This window comes from Hemiscyllium ocellatum, chromosome 14 (assembly GCF_020745735.1).
Source record: "Hemiscyllium ocellatum isolate sHemOce1 chromosome 14, sHemOce1.pat.X.cur, whole genome shotgun sequence".
Taxonomy (NCBI): Eukaryota; Metazoa; Chordata; class Chondrichthyes; order Orectolobiformes; family Hemiscylliidae; genus Hemiscyllium; species Hemiscyllium ocellatum.
The window spans coordinates 18,096,460-18,122,323 of record NC_083414.1 but is presented as its reverse complement, the minus strand read 5'-3'; the positions used below and the strand labels follow the sequence as shown (position 1 = coordinate 18,122,323).

The 25,864-nt window shown below is 41.0% G+C and overlaps 1 protein-coding gene across 1 annotated transcript in view; it reads left to right on the top strand.

Annotated features, from left to right (window-relative positions):
- LOC132822458 (copine-9-like) overlaps positions 1 to 25,864 on the top strand; it is a 405,642-nt gene that overhangs the window by 43,924 nt on the left and 335,854 nt on the right. The window contains exons 2-3 of the mRNA XM_060835837.1: positions 614 to 654; positions 11,290 to 11,336. Of these exons, the coding sequence (XP_060691820.1) occupies positions 614 to 654; positions 11,290 to 11,336 (88 nt within the window). The remainder of the gene's footprint in view (positions 1 to 613; positions 655 to 11,289; positions 11,337 to 25,864) is intronic.

Below are 25,864 nucleotides of genomic sequence, written 5' to 3'. Positions count from 1 at the left end.
TGCCTCAGTTGATGGTGGAGTAGGAAGACTACCTACAGGCCTTCCCACCACAGTTTCCGTAGGGGTGCAAGTGAGAAAATGGCAGGGAGCTCACCTGTCACCCTTCCCTCCCATTTAATAATGTAGATTCCTCTATAAGTTTCTTTTGGGATTCACTAATCGGCTTCAACATCCCTATATAAAAAAAAATGGACTGCAACTTGCAGCTTTTTCTCTCTTCTTTTAGCCTCATCTCCACAGCATCAGAGAAATCTGGTTGGGCTGGTGATGAGATTGAAGCACCAAAGCAGAACTGCAAGTGCTGAGAGTGAATCATCCCATTAGGAATACAAGAGAGCGTGAGAGAAATAGTCATTTTTCAGAATTTCTGTTTAAATTTAATTGTGGGTCAGTGAGTATTTGGGAGATGAAATGAATGGGATAGAATCTCTGTTGTGATCTCTTCAACAAAAAGAATTTGAGTTGAATGTCCTATCCTTATTTCAAGCTTAGTTTTAGAAATACTTACACTATGCCAATAGCCCAACAATATATTTGGATGCCCATTCATTTGGAACTGTGGGACTGATAATATATTTCAAAGGTTTTTAATTATTTCTTTCTATTTTCATAGGAACCTTCTTGATGTGGACACCTTCTCAAAGTCAGATCCTGGTAAGAGTTTAATAAAATACATTTGATGTGGGGGTGCCAGTGTTGGACTGGGGTGGACAAGGTCAGAGGTCACATGGCACCAGGTTATAGTCCAACAGATTTATTGGCAATCACAAGCTTTCGGAGCACTGCTCATTCATCTGAAGAAGGGGCAGCTCTTCAAAAGCTTGTGATTTCAAATAAACCTGTTGGACTATAACCTGGTGTCATGTGACTTCTGACAAAATAAATTCATTAGCGGGGTTTAAAGGTTATGCGTGGTAGCTTCCCAGACACTAGGGTAATTTTAACCCCTGTCCCCTTCAAATTAATGGTGAGATATGTTGTGACTGGCCTGGGTGGGAAGTTAGAATTTTACAAACATGAAACCTAAAGTGATCGCCAATCTCTCGTGGGCATGGTTTTAACAGAGGCAGAACTGGAAGGCCATGGACTAATCTGTTCCTTGGGAAGCTAGTTGATATTGAAATATTTGTCAGACCCAAGATTAATTAACTATTTAGCTTAAAGTTAATGTTACCCAGGCCTCAGAAATCCCAACCAGTCACACAGTGTGAAAAATTCTTGATGCAAAATGTAATTGCCTTTGTTGCACAGCTTGTGGGTCAAGAGAAACAGAACTGCTTTCTCAAGTGCTGAAAAGCCAACCCTATAAAACACCCCCTGCTTTATCACTAAATTCTGAACTCTCCCTGACCTCTCCTGATTATCAAACATTCTCCCTAGGATCAGTGATACCTATGTGATTACTCATCCGTTCCTGACCACTAATCTGTCCTAAATTCACTGACTCCCTACACTCCCTATATGAGTGTCAACGGCTTCAATCATGACCACCCAAGCTCCCAACACACTCCACAATCATGATCGTCATTACTGAACGCTCCCTCGCACTCCCAGCAATCATTGCTCAACTCCCGTAGTTGCCATCAATGTCTCCATCCCCACCCAACTTCCAATGCAACCACCAAAGTCCTGCATGGTTTCTAGCCTCATCCCTTAGAATGTCTCTTCCCTGTCACCAATAAAACCCATATATCCACAGCTTTTCGCATTAAAAAGATTAGCTGTTTGTTAATCAGGTTGGGAAACTTTGCAAATAAATCAAAGCATACTCTGAAGTTAAGTGCTGAGTGCTTAGAGAAACCAGAACTATGGAGTTCCTGTTTGACAATTCCTTCCCTTGTGCTACAATCCCATACCTTAGTCAATATTGGGCTTCAAATGAATCACGTGAAATTTTCAATTGTTCTATATTACAGAGTGTTGGTGGGAGGGCTCTGTTAGAAATCAGTTAGTGCGGCATTGAAAAGAAAAGATGATGAATGAGCTCAAATTACTCGATTGTATCTTAAACTCACCCAGCGACATGTTTGAATGGGGCAGTGGGGAGAGGGCATGGAAAATCCAAGGGTGGTCACCCCATCACTTACGATGCCCCCGCTATAATTTTATCATTGGCACAGGTAGCCTGTTGTTCAATGGGTTAATTCAAACTTCAACTGAACAATTAATTCCTACTTAATGGCTCATCTTTTTCTGATTTATCTACACTGTCTAGTGAAGGACCCTCTTGTGGTGCAGTGGTTGTGTCCCTACGCCTACATCAGGAGGCCTAGGTTCAAGTCCACCTGCTCCAGGGGGGCATAGTGACATCTCTGAACAGGATGATTGAAAAAAAAAGGTTAAAAAAATAAATATTCAGTCCAGTGGGATGTACTAATGGACACATGAGAGTGCCCCTTAAGGAATGAGACTCCACACCTGCAATTACTTTTAAACAATCTGTTCGGTCGTGAAGTCATGGGGAAATTGTACAGGACATTGGTGAAGCCTCTACTGGATACCTTGTCCAGTTCTGGTCTCCCAGTTGTAGGAAGGATATTATTAAGCTGGAGAGGGTTCAGAAGAGATTTATCAGGACGTTGCCAGGTATGGAAGGTTTGAGTTAGGGGTAAAAGCTGGATAAACTGGGATTTTTTTCCACTACAGTGTAAGAAGTTGAAAAGTGATCTTATAGACGTACACAAAGTCACGAGGGGTATAGACATGTAATTGCAGGTGTCTTTCCCCTAAAGTGGGAGATTTCATTACTTGGGGGCACATTTTTAAGTTAAAAGGGGAGAGATTTAAAAAAGACATGAAGGGCAATTGTTTTTTACACCAGAGGGTAGTTCATGTGTGGAATGCACTTCCTAAGGAAGTGATAGATGTGGGCATAATTACAACGTTTAAACAACACTTGGATAAGTACATGAATTGTAAAGGTCTAAAGAGGTATCGGCCAGAAACAGGCAGGTGGGACTAGTTTAGTTTGGGATTATGTTTGGTATGGACTAGTGGACCGAAGGGTCTGTTTCTGTGCTGTATAACTATGTTAGAACACACCTTCTAGAACAGGTTGGACTTGAACTCCAACTTCCTTACCTTGAGGTAGAAACACTACACTGCCACATCAGCCCTGAAACATTAATGAACCAGTCAGGAGTTTAGAATGGACACCATTATAGACCTTAGCTTTCAGTCCCAGATTTTATTAAGTGAATTTAAATTCCACCAGTTTGGTTCCTGGATTATTAGTCTAGTCACTTTACTACTATGTGGCCTACTCCTTTCCACACTTGTAATGGTTAATTTTCACTGCCCAGAGAATTGATTGGCAGTAATTAGCATTTATCTTATCATTAAAATGGGTCAATAGACACAACCATTGGGAAGGAGAAGAACAGTAATGTCATGGGAACACCACCAGTTGCAAGGTCCCCTCTAAGCCACAGATCATGCTTTCTTGAATGTATATCAGTGTTGCATTGGAATAAAATTCTGGAATTCTTCCTTGTGGCAGCACAAGGACAAATCCAGCGATGATTTCAGGATGATGCCACAGTCTTAGTGCAGTAAATTTAGCCACACTGACCTCCTGCAAACAAACTTTAAAGTTCTTCATAAAACTGCCAGTCGTTCGATTATCACAATCTGAACAGTTCCACAGCTAAATGTGCTACTTTGAATTGAAGCACCTCCCATTGTGCTAATGAAAGGAATGCTTGTTCGTGTACAGAATACAAAATTAGACTGTGATGTTGCCTCTATTAATTAAGGAGGTTGTTTGTGCTGAAGGAGCCAGAAGATTTTTAGACACCATGGTTTAACATCTCATTAAAAGAAAATTGGAGTGCAGAGAATGAAAAGAAGCTGTCTGCTAAAGCTTTCGAAACAGAGAATTGATGGTTAAAGTGAATCCTGAAGCTAAATGATTGACAGCTAGCATTTTCAATTCAAGCATTCACTAATCGTGTTTTGCCAGAGATTCTAAAGGTCAAAGTCTTCTAATTGTGAATCTTTCCAAAACATCCTTCTTATGTGATTAATTTCTTATTCAGTTATAAACTGTTTCCTCTAGATATTTTGAACATCGCATAGATGTCATAACTTGATGACTTTTCATTATCATTGATGCTCCTAAGAAGTACATTGACTAAAGGCGCAATACTGCATTTAAAAACACATTTTTGTCTCACTTTGGTTATAGTTCTGTGTAGGGCATCTCGCTCAAATAGGTGCTAGCTTTAATTGGGTGCTTAATAGTGGATCCTTTGCTGGAATCCTGTCACTCACACACCGCCCCCTTGCTCATTTACACCTACTCGAGGGCAGTTAAGGAGAGACAACAGATGTTGACATGACCAATAACACCCACATTGTATTAACACATAAATAAATTAAATGCTACAACTTCACCCAGTTTACACAATGTGGATGTTTCCAGGAGGTAAGGCAGTAGGGACTAACAGCATGTGAAAAGACAGCTTTGAACAATGGCATAGACATGTGGAACATGAACACCATTTTCTGATGTTTAGATACAAGTGATGTGACAGTCTGTGTTGCACTATGTTTCATTGTCAGTGTACCATTAAGAGACACATTCATGACATAATCACTGTATCATACCATGTGATCTGATGGTTAAAATGTCCCAGACTTCTTCTTGCCTTGGGTCATAATTACAAGATGCATGGTTCTGTTGTTACCTAATGGCTTAGTTTTAGCCCAGACACGGATGTGCTTGTATTATTTTAGTACATACTTGTAAGAAATGTCCGTTGGATTCTTCAATACCACATATGCACATCTAGTTTCTTATCCATGATGGAGAACAGGTATTGTTAGATATGGTAAAATAGCCTATTGAAGGCTAATCCCACATCATTGTTAGCAGCAGTGGTCGTCTATAAACAAAAGTCCAGGATCTTGGTGGGAGATATTTGAAAGATTAGTTGAAGACCAACTGGAAAATAAAAAATTCGAACAATCTGCAGGATCAAGTTTCTGTGAGTACAAGCAGCCATAGAAGTCTGTAGATATGCTATTGACTTGCCAGAAAAAGATTAATTTCTTTGATCAAAATCTAAATTCTTTCATGATAAAAGAAATTTCTATAAGTTACTTTTGTTACAATGAAAAAAGGATGAAATTGCGAATACAAACAAAACTCACAACTATACAGTGAGCACTTCATATCTCTCTTTATAATAAAAAAAGCCAAGAGCCTGCTATCTTGAACAAAAGGCAATTAAATGGTTGTGACAGCAGAGGTCTAAAGTACTTCAAACAGAAAATATAGTTTTAATCACAGTAGAAGCAGAGGACTTCTCTGTTCTCAGTTGGTTCCACCATTTTCATTCTTCAAATCAACTCAGAAGTGAGGCAAGTCAATGTGATGCCATTGCTCTTTATGTGATGCAGGCATCAATTTAGAATATCTGGTCAGCCTTAGCTGTGGACCTGGACCCTCACCTCAGCCTGCGAGTCTAGGCCGGGGCAGTCAGTCCAGAGCCTGCTCCTTGCTCTATAGGAGACCCTGAGCTGGGGTGGAGTCATATGTGGCTCATCCTGTCATTGTTGCCTTCACCAGCCACTCTCCAAGCTTTAAAGAAAATAAAGAAAAAAAATAAAGAGCAAAGATAAAAATGAGGAAAGAAATGAGATGGGGCTCAGCCCCGCTATATCGCTGACAAGGATGCAGTAATAATTGATTTATAAAAACTCTGTTAAGTTACTTAAATGCTGAATATTTCAGCTCAATTTTGAGTATCTTCAATCATTTTCTTTGGTTTGCATTTTGGCTTACATTTTGTACCGGTGAGTCTCCAAATAGCTGAGATGTTTGAAAGAGGAGGAAGCATTTAAAGGAATATCAGGCAGGGTCAGCATGTACAAAATAAGCTCAGTGTTCATTTACCAGGATCTTTAAGACTGTATTTGCAAATGCAGTTTGCTAAATGTCACATTGACAGAAATATAGTCCTACCAGAAGTAACAATTAAGAATTTGAATCACCAGCATGGATAAAACTGGCGTGACAGTGAACCAAGAGAACAAAGAACAAAGAAAATTTACAGCCCAGGAACAGGCCCTTCGGCCCTCCAAACCTGAGCCGATCCAAATGTACTGTCTAAACCTGTTGGTCCATTCCTACGCATCTGTATCCCTCTGCTCCCCACCTACTTATGCATCTGTCCAGATGCATCTTAAATGAATCTACCGTGCCTGCCTCTACCACTTCTGCTGGCAACGCGTTCCAAACGCCCACCACCCTCTGTGTGAAGTACTTGCCGCGTGTATCCCCCTTAAACTTCCATCTCTCACCTTGAAAGCATGACCTCTGGTTACTGACCCTCACCCTGTGAAAAAGCTTGTCTCTATTCACCCTGTCTATACCCTTCATGATTTTGTAAACCTCAATCAGGTCTCCGCTCAATCTCCTTTTTTCTAGGGAAAATAAACCTAACCTACTCAACCTCTCTTCACAGCTAGAACCTTATATACCAGGCAACATCCTCATAAATTTCTCTGCACCCTCTCCAAAGTGTCCACATCCTTTTGGTAATGTGGCGACCAGAACTGTACACAGTATTCTAAATGCAGTCGAACCAATGTCTTGGACAATTTTAACATGACTTGCCAGCTCTTATACTCAATACCCTGTCCAATGAAGGCAAGCATACTATATGCCTTCTTGACCACTCTATCCACCTGTGCAGCAACCTTCAGGGTACAATGGACCTGTACTCCCAGATCTCTCTGCCCATCAGCTTTTCCCAAGCTTCTTCCATTCATTGTATAATTCACTCTAGAATTAGACTTGCCCAAATGCATCACCTCACATTTGTCTGGATTGAAAGCCATCTGCCACTTTTCCACCCAACTCTCCAGTCTATCTATATCCTCTTGTATTCTCTGACAGTCCCTTATGCTTTCTGCTACTCCATCAAGCTTTGTGTCATCCGTAAACTTGCTGATCATACCAACAGTGCCCTCTTTCAGATCATTTATGTATATTACAAACAATAGTGCCCAATACTGACCCCTGTGAAACACCACTGGTCACCTTTCTCCATTTTGAGAAACTCCCTTCAACTACTACTCTCTGTCTCCTGTTGGTCAACCAGTTCTTTATTCACCTAGCTAGAACCCCCTGCACACCATGTGACTTCACTTTCTCCATTAGACTACAATGGAGAACCTTATCAAATGCCTTACTAAAGTCCATGTATATGACATCAACAGCCCTTCCTTCATCTATCAACTTGATCACTTCCTCGAAGTACTGCTTTTTCATTCTTGTTATTCTAAGAATAAAACAAGTAGGTGTTGGTTGCAATCCAAAACACAACAGGTTGAAAATGAAGATTGAAACTCCATAATTGTAATCAGAGCAAAATACCCTGGTACTTCAAGAAATGTTTTGCAAGCATTGTCCATTCTGAAGAGACTGGAGGCTTCAAAAACAGAGCAGATTTTTTAGAAACCAAATAAAAACCTAAAGAACTGCAGATGTTGGAAATCAGAAACAAAACCAGAAATTTCTGGAAAAGCTCAGCAGGTCTGGTAGCATCTGTGGAGAGAAATCAGAGTTAATGTTTCGGGTCCAGTGACTTTCTTCAGAACTGGTGGTGGCTTAGAAAAAAATGTTTTTTTTATGCAGAAGATAGAGTAGGGAGGAAAGGGAAAAGAATAAACGATAGTTAGAGATTTAGCCCAAAGAGAGAGAACAGTTGGATAATTTGTAGAGCTGTGCCACCATCCTTTATCCCTCGTAGAAGTTTAGAAGTAAAACCCAAAAGTAGAGAGCAGATCCCATTATCAAGAACCTCAAATCTTCTCATACAAGGGGCTTCAGTTAAGTTTGAAGGCTTGAAGATAGAAAGTTTATTAGATTAATACCATGGGATAGATGGGTTGTCTTATGTGAAAAGTTAGGAAAGGCTGGGATTATATCCACTGGAGATTTTTTTAAAAAATAAGAGATGACTTGATTGAAATGTATAAGATTCTAAGAAGTGTTAACAGTTTGGACATGGAAAGGATGTTTCCTCTTGTGAGAGAATCTAGAACCAAGAGTTACTGTTTAAACTAAGATGTGGACAATATCCAGGTTTGTGCTGACAAGTGGCAAGTAACATTCGCACCATACAAATGCCATGCTATGACTATCACCAATAAGATACAATCTAAACACCACCCCTTGACATTCAATGGTGTTACTTTCACTGAATCCTCAACTGAAAATGTGTTGCTGGTTAAAGCACAGCAGGTTAGGCAGCATCTCAGGAATAGGGAATTCGACGTTTCGAGCATAAGCCCTTCATCAGGCTGATGAATGGCTTATGCTTGAAACGTCGAATTCCCTATTCCTGAGATGCTGCCTAACCTGCTGTGCTTTAACCAGCAACACATTTTCAGCTGTGATCTCCAGCATCTGCAGACCTCATTTTTTACTGAATCCTCAACTGCCAATATCCTGGGGCTATCATTGACCAGAAATTCAACTAGACTCACCACATAAACATAGTGGCTACAAGCGCAGCTTAGAGGCTAGGAATACTGTGGTGAGTAACTGATCTCCTGGCTCCCCAGAGTCAAATAATGGAGCTGGAAAAGTACATCAGGTCAGGAATTCATAATGAAGGGCGTATGCCTGAAACGTGACTCTCCTGCTCCTCAGATGCTGCCTGACTTGCTGTGCTTTTCCAGTGCCATACTTTTCGACTCTGACTCTCCAGCATCTGCAGTCCTCACTTTCTCCTGACTCCCCAAAGCCTGTCCACCATCTACAAGGTACAAGTCACGAATGTAATGGAATACTCCCCACTTGCCTGGTTGAGTGCAGCGCCAACAACACTCAAGAAGCTTGACACCATCCAGAACAAAACAGCCTGTTTGATTGGCACGACATCCACAAGCACCCACTCCCTCCACCAATGATGCTCAGTAGCAGCAGTGTGTGCTATCTCCACGATGCAATGCAGAAATTCACCAAAGATCCTCATACAGCCCCTTCCAAACCTATGAAGGACAAGGGCAGCAGATATATGGGAGTAGCGCTACCTTTAATTTCCTTCCAAGCCACTCACCATGTTGACCTGGAAATATATCATCATTCCTTCACTGTCACTGGATCAAAATCCTTGAATTCTCTCCTTAATGGCATTATGGGTTTATTCACAGCAGGTGGACTGTAGCCGTTCAAGAAGGCAGCTCACCACCACCTTCTGAAGGGCAACTAGGCTTAGGTAATAAATGCTGGCCAGTCAACAATGCCCAAATCCCACAAAAATGAATAAATGTTAAAAGGGGAGTCGACAATTTATGACAAAATTGAGAAAAATGTTATTTTTCACAGAGAGATTTGTGAGTATTTGAAAATTTCTTCCTCAAAAGGAGATGGAGGCAGAGGTTTTTAATATTTTTAATGAAGAAGTGCTGATTCTTGGTCAGCAACATGGTGAAAGGTTACTAGCAGAGGATGGGAATGTAGAGTAACCAGACTAGCCATGATCTTATTGAATGAGAGAGCAGTATATCCAAAAGTTGAGTGACCTAATCCTGCTCCTAATTATTCTATTTGCTTGTGCACCTTCTCTGTAGGATATGAGTAATTTCTGATTTGGCTGCACGGTAGATGCAAATAAAGTCAAGGGCTCTTAGCATCTTTATCCAAGTGTTTGTTTGGGCACTGTATCTCTGCTTAGAGTGGTGCTGGAAATGCACAGCAGGTCAGACAGCATCTGAGGAGCAGGAAAATCAACGTATCGGGCAAAAGCCCTTCATTCTTGATGAAGGGCTTTTGCCCAAAATGTCGATTTTCCTGCTCCTCGGATGCTGCCTGGCCTGCTGTGCTTTTCCAGCACCACTCTAATCTTGACTCTGATCTCCAGCATCTGCAGTCTTCACTTTCACCTACTGTATGTCTGCTGCTGTTGTTGGAAGTTGCCCCCTTTTTTGAGGCATCTGATTACTGGGCTGCTGCTCTTTCTTGATGCGATAGTTAAACAGTGTGGAAAAGAACTACTGACGCCAAAGTTAATCCATTAACTCATCAATGTTCTTTTCCCAAGCCTTTGGAAAAGCACCTCATCTGAATTGGGTCACACCTGCTCCACAGCATTGATATTTCATCATGCATTGAGTGGCATTAGAGCTACACCATACTTCTCCATTGTCAATTGATAGATGAATTTGTCTTCTTAACTTTGTTTAGTTTCCTTAATTGGGAGAAATAGCAGCAGCTATCAGTGTATAACATTACAATGAGCACCTGGCAGCAGGCCCAATCAGCAGTCTGGAAAGGTGGAAGTGTGGATGTGCAGGACTTTGAAAACTTGATGAACCGAAACTTGTGAAAGATGGAGGAGACGAGACTGTAAAATGCATTAAAGCAGTTAATCCTTCAAGAGGAGACCTCCTAATCTGTGCAGTTCTGACTGATTCTCATTTGGAAAAGGGATGCACCATAACGTAACTGTAATGCATAAACAATATATTCTTCCTTTTGACTTATGGAATTTTGCAAAGTGGAAGGAGGCTCTTCGGCCCATTGTGACCACATTGGTAATCAAGCATTTACTGCTGTTGTCCCATTTTACAGTTCATGGCCTGGAATCTTGTATGGCATTATGCTTCAAGTGATCACCTTGTGACTTCTTAAATACTGTGCTAGTTCCTGCCCCCACTACCTTTTCAGGTAGTGAGTTCCATTTACCCACTATCCTCTGGGCTAAAATAAAATCTTCTTTGTAAGTCCTCTGGTTATTGACCCCTTTACTAAGTGTAATATTTCTTCCTGTCTATGCCCCTCATAATTCTGTACACCTCAATCAGGTCCCACCTCAGCCTTGTCTGCTCTAAGGAAAACATCCCCAGCCCAACTAGCCTCTCTTCAACTCTTGAAACCTTTGAGGACTTGGTATGTTTCATTTCAACGAAGAGCTCCATTGACAGCCCCAAGTTCCTTCAAGTGGCAGGTGTTTAGCAACTGTGGTGGATTGACTTGGTCACTTAACTCAGTGAACAGTGGATCTAAACATCAATCAAGCTATTCCTTCTCAGAAAATATCTATCCCTGGACATTTACATAACCATTAAATCTCAGGGATGCTATGTTCTGTGTTGGTTCAATGCATTACATTCGACCTGCTGAGATCACAAAGCCAAAAAGCATCAGAGCCACTTCCTGTGTGAATAATGAGAACCCTTCTCCTCCTGCCTGGGAAACTTCCAAGAATTGTAAAATAATTCTCTAACTTTTAATTTACCACAATAATCTTACAATCTTCTTCTTTTTTGCAGTTGTTGTGCTTTTTATTCAAGGAATTGGCAGTAAAGAATGGCGGGAGGTGAGTAATGGTTTTGTTTTGTCTTGCATAGGTGGTTCTGCTGTAATTTTCGTTATAGACTCGTTAATGCAAATTCTCTATAACACGATTGACAAACAGGGGACATTGTTTCTAAAGCGCAATGTTTTAAAGTATGTATTGGTTTTAATGCAATTCCGGCCCCATTAGTTTAAATGGTGCTGCTATTATGTGATAACACAGGGTTGCACAAGAACTTAACTATCGTGTTATAGCAGAGTTGATTGTATTTAGGTTTAACTGGGGTTTATCTCTAGGCGAAGGCAGATGGTGTGGGATTTTGCACATTGTCACATCAATGGCAGGCTTCGGCATGCTACCTGGCACTACAGCATTCCATTCTTCAAAATATTATTGGTTAAAAAAGAGAACTGGCACAGAACAGGAATGCAGCAATGTGACATAATACTGATTGTCCATTGCAAATGTCAGACAAACTGAAGTGTAAGAACCCAATTTGCACACGATCATCCTGCTGTTATTCCCATAGTTTCTTGCATAGTGAATTTCCAATTCAGGAATAGAGAATATGAGGGGGGAGGTGATCACTTCTCTCAGTGGATGGAATGATGATTCACTTCCAGTGAAGATAGAAGAAAAGGCAAATCTAAAGAAGGGTTCAGTATCTTCTGTTACATGGCATGAAATTTAGACCAGGAAATTAGTGTCTTGTGGCAATGGGCAGGAAAGGGCACACATCTGCAATGAATTCCTAAAGGTGGAGGTTCAAAGCCAACTGGATCATCCCTCATTTACAGAATAGCACTTACCTGCTGACCCCACTCTGATATCCTGGTGCAGCTCAGTGATCAATTCTCTCCTGAAATTTGCTGATTTGGATGCTTAATTAATCCAAAGGGAGTGGGGAAATAAAATGGGACATAGAATTTAAGGGCAGATCAGCAGTGGACCACAAAATTGCTGTTGTTTCAGAATGGGCAGAATTCACACACATTGAGCTGCATAAAAAAGGAAAAAAAAACCTTTCTTGTCCTTTGGACATCTCCAGTGGTCCCTTTGTGAATTAGTAGCTAAGCTGCTGTCAACCTGAAAGATTTTGAATTGAATCTGTGTTATTTGCTGAAATTGAAATGGGATTCCTAAAACAGCTATTTAGGCTCTTGAATATCATATGCCTTGGGTACTTATAGGTTTCTAGCTGTCAATTTCACAACCACCACTACTCCAGGAGGATTGCGAGCAGAATATCCTGTCTGAAAATGTGAAATTTTTCAATTTCCTTTTGGAAAGAAATTGGACATGTCAGGGTCTGATTTTTTTTCCCCCACCTCAATGTATCTGTACAACTGTATAGGAAGAATCTGCACAACAGGATTGCTATAGTATTACCAGCCATATATATGGGCAGGTCTGATTGTGGCCTTAATGTTACTTATCTGCTTCCTACCCTCACTATAACTCTTGGCACCATTATAGATCACAAGTCTGCCAAACTTGAATATATTGAGTGACTCATCCCCCACTGCTCTCTGAGGAAGAGAATTCCAAAGAGTAACAACACACTAAAAGAAGAAATTCCTCCTCATTTCTACCTCAAATGCGATGCCCCTTATTTTCAACTGTGCTCCCAATCCTAGATTCCTCTGTAAGGCAAAAAGATCTTAGTATCTACCTTGTCAAAACCCTTCAAAATCTTCCTTGTATCAATATGGTCACATCTTATTCGTCTGAATCCAACGAATATAGTGCCAACTTGTCCTCATGTGACAATTTCTTCATTCCAGGAAGCAGTTTATTAAGCATTCTGTGAAGCTTCCAACACAATTATATCTCTCTCTAAGCAAGGGGAGCAAAATTGTACACTGTACTCCAATGCAGTCTCAGCAATGCATTGCAAAGTTGTAGCAAGACTTGCAATAGGCATGCAATAAAGACACATTAGGGCTGTCCTGTTAAGGAAATAAAGTTTCATACAAAAGATTATTATTGCTGCGAAGTATGGCTAATCCACACCAATGGGTGTGGGAACGTACCTGTGATAATTAAAGAAGAAATTGAAAGTTCAGATTAATTTATTAGTAGGTTGTTAATTAACCAAATTGCCTGTGAGGTCACTGAGTGCACCTGATTATTAGAAATCCAATTAAGAATTTAGGGACTACCAAGAGAACACATCAGTGAAAATAAGAATAATTGTTTGGTAACAGATATGTGGAAAGTTTGTCGATCGTTTGTGCTATAGTTTCCACATTGCTTTACAGAAAAGTAAAACTGCTTTTGGTGGTTTCATGCTCCAAAGTAGCCAAGGGACAGACAGACTCCCTTTTTTGGAGAAAGTGAGGACTGCAGTTGCTGGAGATTACAGTCGAGAGTGAGTTGCTGGGAAGGCACAGCAGGTCAAGCAGCATCCGAGGCGCAAGAGAACTGACGTTTCGGGCATAAGCTGATGAAGAGCTTATGCCCGAAGCATCGATTCTCCTGCTCCTCGGTGCTGCCTGACCTGCTGTGCTTTCCCAGCACCACACCCTCGACTCCAGACTCCCCTTTTTATCTTGATGTAACATACATTTGCATATGAATTAACACATTAGTGTCACTAGAGAGGAAGGAAACAATGCATATTTATTTAGCATCTTTCGCAGCCTCAAGTACCTCAGACTGTTTCATAGCCAGTTAAATAACTGTTATCCCCTTAATAGCATTGTGGGTCTACCTACAGCAAATGGACTGTAGCAGTTCAAGAAGTCAGCTCACCTGCACCTTCTCAAGAACAATTAAAAGTGGGTCTAGTGATTATAATAAAGTCAGCCAGGTGGACCTCACAGAATATATGTTTCCCTGTTTAGTGCTGAAAATCTGGTTCAATCAGGGAACCCTGGCTGACAGATATAAACAGGAGTGTTAGAGGGTCTGTTCACTCTGAGAGCTGGCACTGAGGGAGTTGGATCTGTGTCAAGGACTTTCCATGTTTAAATAAAGGATGACTTAGTGAAGGGATACCAGCCTCTATGGAGTTACTTCAGTGGGCACTATATGTTGTCCCAGCTGACTTACCTATATCCTAAGAATGAATTTTTAAACAGTGTGGTAAGGTAGGGAAGCAGTGCAGCCAATTTGCACACGCAAGAACAACAACAGGCAGTGCGAAAAATGAATCAGATAGCTTGTTTGATTGATGGTAACTGATAGATTGATATTGCAGAAGACCCAGAGAGAAATCCTTCGCTGTTACTTCAGAATCGTTTCACAGAATTTTTGTTCGCATTTATCTAAGGGCAAGTCTGGGGACTGTTTAATGTCTACCTCATAACTGCCTCCTAAATCCTTTGTGTTGCTGATTTGTCAGAAGGCTTGCCCGGTTCCCAATTGTGGATGAATTATAATTTCTTCAAACAAAACATTGAAGAATAAAACAATGTCTTCAGTTTGTGCTACAAGTTGCTTTCTCTGGCCACCAATTTCATTCTCTTCTCCAACCAGTTGCTCTGCCAATGAAGTCCCTGGGGATGTTTTCCTATGCTAAGGATGCCATGTAAATGCAAGTTGATTTTAGCATTCCTTTCATCTCATATTTCAAATCTACCCACCAGGTCCTGACTGATGTGAAGCCATATTTTGTCACAGAAATTAGGTCATTTGGCTCCATTGTGTCTTTGATGGTTCCTTTGTTAAACGTTCCAATTAGCTCCATTCCCCTACTCTTGCCTCTCGGCCCTGCAAACATTTTTCATTTAAATATTCATCAAATTCTCTGTTCAATGGTGCTTTGAATTCACTTTCACTTTGCTATCAAGTAGATTAGAAGGACTTAAGCAATCCAATAGACTTTCTAAACTTATTTTTCAGTGTTAAGAGCAGATAGAATAGTACAAGTTGATCTCTTCCAAAGCCATACAAGGTTGGAGGTGCCGGTGGTGGACTGTGGTGTACAAAGTTAAAAATCACACAACACCAGGTTAGACAATCTCCTGATGAAGGAGTGTCGCTCCAAAAGCTAGTGTGCTTCCAATTAAACCTGTTGGACTATAACCTGGTGTTGTGTGATTTTTAACTTTGTACACCCCAGTCCAACACCAGCACCTCCAAATCATAGTCCAACAGGTTTATTGGAAGCATTAGCTTTTGGAGCGCTGCTCCTTTCTCAGGTGGTTGTCTGCATGTCATCCTTTATAATGCATAGAACTCTGTTGTTAAACTTGCAATTTGTTTCATTTGCAAAGAATAATGTAACACAAGTCTATCTGCATTTTGTAGATATTGCAGTTATGTTGAAAAGAGAAACTGTTCAATTTGTAACTCATAGAACTACATATGCCCCTCATGAGCATGATGAACTGGACATTACGTCAGGGCTGTGATGGTGGGGAGATTGCAGAGTAGTGATACTTTGAGGTTAGGATACCCAGAACAGGTTTTCCCCAGGTTCCACTGCACCTAGTAAATCTCAGTAGCATTTTATTTTCTGTTTTCTGGACCCAGTCAGCCAGATTGAAATTGGGTGGTGTCAGGTGGATGATTCTTTTGAAGCCAGGGTGTAGGTGGGTGACATGGAGAAGGGAAGAAGCATCAGTATGGGGAGAAAATTGGAAGAATCCCAGTGAAACTGGAAGATTCTTGCAGAGGGACAGATTGGAAGGGTCTCAGGAAGAAACTGGCAGAGTTTTGGAGGAAGATCTAAAGTGTTGGGACTTGATGGATGATCCAGCATGTGGGTGGAAATGCATCTGTAATGTTCAATGGTTTGCTTGATTTTACATTTGATTATTTTATTCCAGTAACTGATTCTTGTTCACTGTGCTGGATTGATTAAACTTGTGGCTGGAGCTAAATTGCTAATTTAAAAAGCTTCCAGAGAAAATATCTGGACTGAGATGATGTATGTGCTTACAGAGAATACACTGAGATCTCAGATGTTTTAAAATATTGTAAGTAAGCCAGTTTGGGTTTAGAACTAGAGCCATTTCTGCACTGCTCTGATATAAATTTGATATCTACAATATACATTAAACATAATATCATCTATCCCATGAATCCAACAGTCCTTGAAACTCTTTAGCTGTGAGTTTGACTGGGCTCAGGAAACTCAGCCAGCAAGGATTAAACTTAAATCAGTGCTTAAAATAGGAGGTGAAAGTAGGATACTGGTCAGGCACATCTGAGGAGCGGGAGAGTTGACTTTTCGGGCATAAGCCCCTCATCAGGAATGAGTGAGAAGGCTTATGCCCGTAATGTCACTTCTCCTGCTCCTTAGATGTTGCCTGACTGGCTGTGCCTTTCCAGCACCACACTTTCAACTCAGATCTCCAGCATCTGCAGTCCTCACTTTCACCTTAAATAGGAGCATCTAGTTTCATAATATTGAAATAATCATCCATCTCCTGGGAGTAAGGTGATCTCTTGCCCCCAGTCCCAGCCCTGCTAAAACTGGAATTGAGGGAGAGAGATATGGTTTAGGCTTGAAGTTTCAACCTTTACTATTTTTGCTTGCCATCTGATCCAAAATTTCCCATTTTGAAGGGATTGCCCTGGAGTGTTAGATGGCTTCCTCTGTATTGCAGCACTGTGATTAGTGACACACTTAATTATAACATTCAGTGTGATTCAGTGACTACTGCATGCTTTTAAAGAGTCATAGAGTTGTACAGCATGGAAACAGACACTTCAGTTCAACTCGTCCATGCCGACCAGATATCGTAAATTATCTAGTTCCATTTGCTAGCATTTGGCCCACATCCCTGTAAATCCTTCCTGTTCATGTACCCATCCAGATGCCTTCTTCACTATGACAAAATGATTACTGTATGCCCTTCACTGGAACATAGTGATTACTGTATGTCCATCACTGTGATACTGTTTTTATTGTATACCCATCATTGTAACAGAATGATTACTGACTGGCCATCATTGTAACACTGCGATTACTATACACTCTACTGTGACAGAGTAATTACTGTTTAACCTTCATTATAACACAGTGATTACTGTACACACATCATTGTAGCAACAATTACTGTATGCCCTTCACTGTGACGTGGTGACTACTGTATACCCATCATTGTAAGAGAATGATAGCTGACTACTCATCATTGTAACACTTCATTATGACAGGGTCTTTACTGTGTAACCCTCACAATGATAAAGGTGCGCACATCATTGTAGTAGTGATTACTGTGCACCCTTCATTATGATAGCGATTATTGTATATCCATAATTGTAACAGAATAATAACTAACCACCATGATTATAACACAGTGATTATTGTACACACAATCATTGTAACAGTGATTAATGTATACCCTTCGCTGTAATACGGTGACTACTGTGTAACCATCATTATAACAGAATGATTACTGACCATCCATCATTCTAACATAGTAATTACAATATATCATTCACTGTCACAAAGTAGTTACCATATCACCCTCAATGTAACAGAGTGATTATTGTACACACAATCATTGTAATTGTGAAACATAATGCATCCCTCAAAGTAACACAGTGAGAGGTATATCACAGTAAGAAAAATGTTCGTATAGAAAAGCATCCCTTTTAAGAATGTCCTTTTCTGTTGAACGTGACTAAAATTTGCCCCTTGTGCTGATGCAACCTGGATGTGTAGTAAGACACTGTTTAAAAAGTAGCATATATGGAGTAGAAATTACTGTCAGTGATGTTACTGCGTGTATGCTTAAAGCACTCAGACAAAACTCCTCTTGGTGCTAATTTAAGAGGCATTAACATCTCTTAAAATAATAAGAGATATGAGCATGCCAGTTGTTTGTAGGAAAACATTGCTGATAATCATTTATTGCTTTTATATTTTTCAAGATATTCAGAATATGTTTTGTTTTATAAAAACACAAGTCACAAATTTGATGCCTTCATAAAGCCTGTTGAAGAATATGTCAGCTTGACATTTTGCAAAGTATATTAACAATGGAATACTCTGGGCTGCAATTTCATGCCTCGTTAAACAGTACTTAACTGGTGAGGTTAAGTGATCAGGAAACTCCCGAGTGTTTGGTGCCTTGTTTTATTGTAAGAGGCTTTTTTTGTAAGATGTGGCACTAATAGTTCACATCTGCATTGAACATCTCCATTGAGTTTAACTTGTTCTAAATTATCTTCCTGAATGTAGCTTTTTGATGAGGAGCCAAAGCTTGGTAATTGTTTCAATGCTGTTGATCCAGCGGGGTATGAGTTCACTCTGTCAGTAAAGAGCAATAAAAAAATAATATATTCAACACACGCTAAGGCTGGCCTTTTTTGATTAATTCATGTGTACACTTTTAAATATTTAAATCTTTAACAAACAGTTCAATCTGATTTCTCTGGGGAAAGTTTGCATTTAAATAGTGACCTTTTCTACAACTTGTACTTATATCATTGCAGTGCCAATGTGATTTTGGCAATTGGAAGGGATCTAATTTCTCTTTGCCCAGGATTGAAATTTTATTTTTTGCCTCTTACACTAATTATTGGGGATAAATTTGATCCTTGCTTCTTGACTAATAATTTTTCTGAGTGGACTGCTCACCTCCTTTAGAACCAACCCATTATCTTCAAGGGGTTGGAAGTCCAATGGGCTATGCAACAAAGACATAACTTAAGTATCACTGAAAAGAGTCATATTACCAAAGCTTTTTGTCTTGTGCTCAACAAAACAAATACCAGAGTGACAGATTACAAACTATCACAACATTTAATTATGAGGAAAAGGTGCAGATTAGTTGGCAAGTCATGTCTCATTGGCCCAGGTGTTACCATGGAGAAAGCAAAGGGAAATGATAGCTTCCCAAGATCCCAGGTAATTCACTAAAGCTGATCATCTTTTCAACAATAGCGAAGAAAGACTAGTATTTGTACAGCATTTTCAAAACTTCAAGTTGTCCCAATGTACTTTATAGCCAATTAAAAGCATTTGATGTATGGTTGCACCTTGAGATAGAGTCATAGAATCATAGAGATGTACAGCACAGAAACAGACCTTTTGATCTAACTCATCCATGCCAAACAGATAACCTAAACTAATATAGTTCCAATTGCCAGCATTTGGCTCATGTGCCTCTAAACCCTTCCTATTCATATAATCATCCAGATGCCTTTTAAATGTTGTAATTGTATGGATCTCCACCACTTCCTCTGGCAACTCATTCCACAAATGCACCACCCTAGGCATGAAAAAAATTGCCCCTTAGGTCCCTTTTATATTTTTCTCCTCTCACCTTAAACCTATGCCCTCTAATTTTGGTCTCCACTACTCTGGCTATTCATCCTACCTATGCACCTCATAATTTTATAAACTTTTATAAGGTCACCCCTCAGCCTCCAACCCTCCAGGGAAAATAGCCCCAGCCTATTCAGTCTCTCCCTAAAGCTCAAACCCTCCAACCCTGGCAACATCCTTGTAAATCTTTTCTGAACCCTTTCATTGATTTGAAAGACAGAGTAAACATCTTGGCAACTACCAGGATAGTTCGTGTTCACCAACATTTTATATTGTGGACAGTCAATACCAATTGCATTTTGATGGAATATTAGCCTTTGTGGTTCCTGTACCTCTTACCATTGACATGGTGAGAGAGGACCTCAGACCCACATAATGGCTCACTGCATCATCTGGAATCCCCCCAGCCTAGCTGATGAATATGCTTCTTTATCTGCGTCTCCTTCCTTTAAGAGAACACGATCAATTATTTTCATACTTAGGATTTCCATCACCTCGTGGATGCACCAACAGGTATTGAATGGGTGAGTGTTGGATGTGTTTCCCCCTTAGATGCACTCACATGGAGCTTCCATGCCACTGTGATAATTACAGCTATTGGCATCATCACCCAGTGTGAGGCTCCAGGACATGTTGAAGGAGGTGGCACATTTCTGTAACCACCTCCATGGTGAACCTAAGCTACCTCAAGCCTTGTCCTGACTCAGATGAACGTGTTAGAAGTGTCTTCAGAAAATCTGTGTTGGTTGGATAATCTCCTCCTTCTGTCTCTTCACAGACCCACCTTCCTGCAGCCTCTGTTCCATTTGCTGGTCATATTGTAGGCTATAACATCATTTTGCAGATGCAGTTGATACAAAATACCTAAAGGCATTTGATAAGAGTTCGCAGAAAAGACTGTTCGTTATAGTTAAAGCTGAAGCATCAATTTTTCACAATAAAATCCAGAAAATTTTGGCACTTATATTTGGAGGATTAGAATACAAGGGCTAAAATTCATAATCCAGATATATAAAGCCATGGTTGATCCCAGTTGAAGTAGCACAAGGCGTTGTGGGTACTTCACCGTAGGATGGACATTTTGACCTTTGGAGGTTAGAACATAGAAGATAGAACAAAGAACATTACAGGGCAGGCTTTTGCCTGAAGCGTCGATTTCGCTGCTCCTTGGATGCTGCCTGAACTGCTGTGCTCTTCCAGCACCACTGATCCAGAATCTGGTTTCCAGCATCTGCAGTCATTGTTTTTACAACATTACAGGGCAGTACAGGCCCTTCAGCCCTCGATGTTGCGGCAACCTGTGGAACCAATCTGAAGCCCATCTAACCTATACTATTCCAATTTCATCCATATGCCTATCTAATGACCATTTAAATGACCTTAAAGTTGGCGAGTCTATTAGTGTTGCAGGCAATGTTTTCCATGCCCCTACTACTCTCTGATTAAAGAAACTACTTCTGACATCTGTCCTACATCTATCACCCCTCAATTTAAAACTATGTCTCCTCATGCTGGCCATCATCATATGAAGAAAAAGGCTCTCATGTCCAACCTGTTTAATCCTATGATTATCTTAAATGTCTCAATTAAGTCACCTCTCAACCTACTTCTCTTTAACAAAAACAACCTCAAGTCCCTCAGCCTTTACTCATTAGACCTTCCCTCCATACCAGGCAACATCCCAGTAAATCTTCTCTGAACCCTTTCCAAAGCTTCCACATCCTTCCCATAATGTGGAATATTCCAAATGTGGCCACACCAGACTTTTGTACAGTTGCAACATGATCTCATGCTTCCAAAACTTGATCCCTCTACTAACAAAAGTTAACACACTGTATGCCTTCTTAAAAGCCCTATCAACCTGGTGGCTACTTTCAAGGATCTATGTACCTGGACATCAAGATCTCTCTGCTCATCGACACCACCAAGAATCTTACCATTAGCCCAGTACTCCGCATTCCTGTTACTCCTTCAAAAGTGAATCTCCTCACACTTTACCGCATTAAACTCCATTTGTCACCTCTCAGCCCAGCTCTGCAGCTTAACTATGTCCCTTTGTAACCTTTGTAACATCCTTCATCATTATCCACAACTCTACTGACCTTAGTGTCATTCGCAAATTTACTAACCCATCTTTCTATGACCTCATCCAGGTCATTTACAAAAATGACAAACAACAGCTGATCCAAAACAGATCCTTGCGGTACATCACTAGTAACTAAACTTCAGGATGAATATTTCCCATCAACCACCATCCTCTGTCTTCTTTCAGTTAGCCAATTTCTGATCCAAACCACTAAATCAGCATCAATCCCATGCCTCCATATTTTGTACAATAGCCTACTTATCAAATGCCTTGCTGAAATCCAGAAATATCACATCAACCACTTTACCCTCATCCACCTGGTTGGTCATCTTCTCAAAGAACTCAATAATGTTTGTGAGGCACGACCTACCCTTCATAAAACTGTGTTGACTATTCCTAATCAACTTATTCCTCTTTAGATGATTATAAATCCTATCTCTTATAACCCTTTCCAACACTTTACCCACAACTGAAATACAGGTCTATAATTTCCAAGGTAGTCTCTACTCCTTTTCTTGAACAAGGGAACAACATTTACTTAAAAAGAAGGATAAAAGCAAATTACTGCAGATGCTGGAATCTGAAACCAAAAGAGAAAATGCTGGAAAATTTCAGCAGGTCAGGCAGCATCTGTAAGGAGAGAAAGGGTCAGTTAGATTCGAAACGTCAGCTGTTTTCTCTCCTTACAGATGCTGTCAGACCTGCTGAAATTTTCCAGTATTTTCTCTTTTGGTTACAACATTTGCTATCGTCCAATCTTTTGGCACTATTCCTGGAGACAATGATGACATAATGATCAAAGCCAAAGGCTCGGCAATCTCCTCCCTGGCTTCCCAGAGAATCCTAGGATAAATCCCATCTGGCCCGGGGGCTTATCTTTTTTTTACACTTCCCAGATTTGCTAACACCTCCTCCTTGTGCGCCTCAATCCCATCTAGTCTAGTAGCCCATATCTTAGTATTGACCCCAACCACATTGTCCTTTTCTAGTGTGAATGCTGGTGAAAAGTGTTAATTTAGTACTTCTCCTATCTCCTCTGACTCCACGCACAACTTCCCATTTCTATGCTTGATTGGCCCTAATCTTACTCTAGTCATTCTTTTGTTCCTGATAAACCTATAGTAAGCCTTAGGGTTTTCCTTGATCCTATCTGCCACTGACTTCTCATGTCCCCTCCTTGTTCTTCTTAGCTCTCTCTTTAGGTCTTGCTTAGCTCACTTGTAAATCTCAAGAGCCCTAACTGAACCATCACATCTCATCCTAACAGAAGCCTTCTTCTTCCTCTTGAAAAGAGATTCAACTTCCTTAGTAAACCATTGCTGCTGCGCCTCGCTAACTTCTTCCCTGTCTGACGGGTGCATATTTATCAAGGACCCACTGTAGCTGTTCCTTGAATAAGATCTGCATTTCAATTGTGCCCATCCTCTGCAGTTTTCTTCCCCATCCTATGCATCCTAAATCCTGCCTAATCGCATTGTAATTGCCTTTCCCCCAACTATAACTCTTGTCCTGTTGTTATGCTTATCCATGCCCATCACTAAAGTAAACATAACCAAGTTGTGGTCACCTACCTCAAAATCTAACACCTGGCCAGGTTCAATACCCAGTACCAAATCTAATGTGGCCTTGCCCCTGTCTACATACTGTGCCAAGAAATCTTCCTGCACACACTGGACAAAAACTGACCCATCTAAAGTACTTGAGCTATAGTATTTTCAGTCAATAGTTGGAAATTTAAAGTCCCCCATATCAGCTATCTTGTCACTCTTGCTCCTATCAACAATCATCTCTGCTATCCTATCCTCTACTTCTCTGGTACTATTTGGAGGCCTGTAGAAAACTCCCAACAGGGTAACCTTTCCTTTCCTGTTTCTAATCTCAGCCCATACTACCTCAGTAGACAAGTCCTCAAACGTCCTTTCTGCAACTGTAATACTGTCCTTGACTAACAATACCACACCATCACTTCTTTTACCAGTTTCTCTTTTCTTACTGAAACATCTAAATCCTGGAACCTGCAATAATCGTTCTCATCCTTGCTCTACCCATGTCTCTGAAATGGTCACAACATCGAAATCCCAGGCACCAACCCATGCTGCAAGTTCACCCACCTTATTCTGAATGCTCCTGGCATTAAAGTAGACACACTTCAAACCAACTTCATGCTTGCCGGTGCTTTCTAGTGATTCTGAAATCTTAGTTCTGACTTCACTCCTCTCAACCTCCCGTATACTTGAACTTCAATTTCAATTCCCATCCCCCTGCTGAATTAGTTTAAATACACCAGAAGCATCTCACCCCAGCATTTTGGTACCCCTCTGGTTCAGGTGAAGGCCATCCAGTTTGTAGAGGTTCCATCTACCCCAGAAAGAGTCCAAATTATCCAGGAACCCAAAATCCTCCCTCTTGCAGCATCCCTGTACCCATGTGTTTAACTCCTTTCTCTCTCTATTCCTCGCCTCACTAGCACATGGTAAGGGCAACAAACCAGAGATTACAACTCTGTTTGTTCTAGTTCTAAACTTCCACCCTAGCTCCCTGAATTTCTGCCTTAAATCCCATCACTCTTCCTACCTATGTCGCTAGTGCCTACGTGGACCATGAGTTGGGGCTGCTCCGCCTCCCCTCAAGGATCCTGAAAACACGATCCGAGACATCATGAACCTTGGGACCTGGGAGGCAAAACACCAACCGTGAGTCTCTCTCGTTCCCACAGAAGCTCTATCTGTCCCCTAACTATGGAATCCCCAATGACTAATGCTCTGCTCTTCTAACCCCTTCACTCTGAGCAACAGGGACAGAGTCTATGCCAGAGACTTGTGCCCCTTTGCTTACCCCAGGTAAGCACCCCCCCATCCCCAACAATATCCAAAATGCTATACTTATTGTTGATGGGAATGGTGACAGGGATCTCTGCATTGCTTGCTGGTTCCCTTTCCTTCCTTTGATGGTAACCCATCTACCTTCTTCTTTTACCTGAGGTATGACTTACCTACTCAATTGCCCCCTCTGCCTCCAGAATGATCCAAAGTTCATCCACCTCCAGCTCCAGTCTTTAAAGAGCTGGAGTTGGGTGCACTTCCCAAAAATGCATTCTGCAGGGACACTTACTGGTGACCTTTGCCTCCCACATTCTGCAGGAGGAACATTCAACTGCCCTAGCCTCCATTCTCACTATTCCAAATTCCCAACGAGACCTGAAAAACTAAAACAAAAGAAACTAGCCACCTTATCAATCGGCGCACAAAATCTTTTTTTCATACATAATGATAGGTAGGTTCACCAAAATGGTACCAGAATTCCAAGGATCGGTGTGGACTTGTTGGGTTGAAGGGGCTGTTTCTACACTGTAGGGATTCTATGAAGTTATGTTGCAGATCAGCAATGAACTCAATGACTGTTTGAGCAGAGTTGAGGGGCTCATATTCCTATGTTCCTACAACAGCGTTTCTAACTGTTAGAAAGCTGGAAACAGTGGAGGTTTAAAGTGATTTCTACTCAGATCACTAAACTGCAATAGGTACAAAAGTAATCAAGCAGGTTAACAGAACATTAGTCTTCATAATTAGAGGGCAAGAACAAAAAGAAGATAATGTTTTAGTTACCCCACTATATTCATCATTGTGTCCTGTGACAGAACTCACCTGAGCTCTCACCTTCTGGTAAACTTGGACATAAGTTAGTCTCTTGTCCATGGCCTGTCAGCAGCCCACTTACACACAGTAGCTAATTCAATGACACTCAGACCCCATTGCTGTTCCAGTCCCAGAGGCTCATACAAGTAGGGGCAGCAAGGTGGTTCTGCAGTTAGCACTGCTGCCTCACATCAGCAGGGTCCCAGGTTCAATTCTAGCTTCGGGTGACTGTCTGTGTGGAGTTTGCACATTCTCCATGTGTCTGAGTGGATTTCCTCCCACAGTTCAATGATGTGCAGGTTAGGTGAATTGGCCATGCTAAATTGCCCATAGTGTTAGGTGCATTAGTTAGAGGGAAATGGGTCTGGGTGGGTTACTCTTCGGAGGGTCGGTGTGGACTGGTTGGGCTGAAGGGCCTGTTTCCACACTGTAGGGAATCTAATCTAATCAACTGTATGAGCTAGTGATGGCAAGTGTCTTAATAAGTGACAGTGCCTCCTCATTTATGGCGGCACGGTGGCACAGTGGTTAGCACTGCTGCCTCACAGCGCCAGGGACCTGGGTTCAATTCCCGCCTCAGGCGACTGACTGTGTGGAGTTT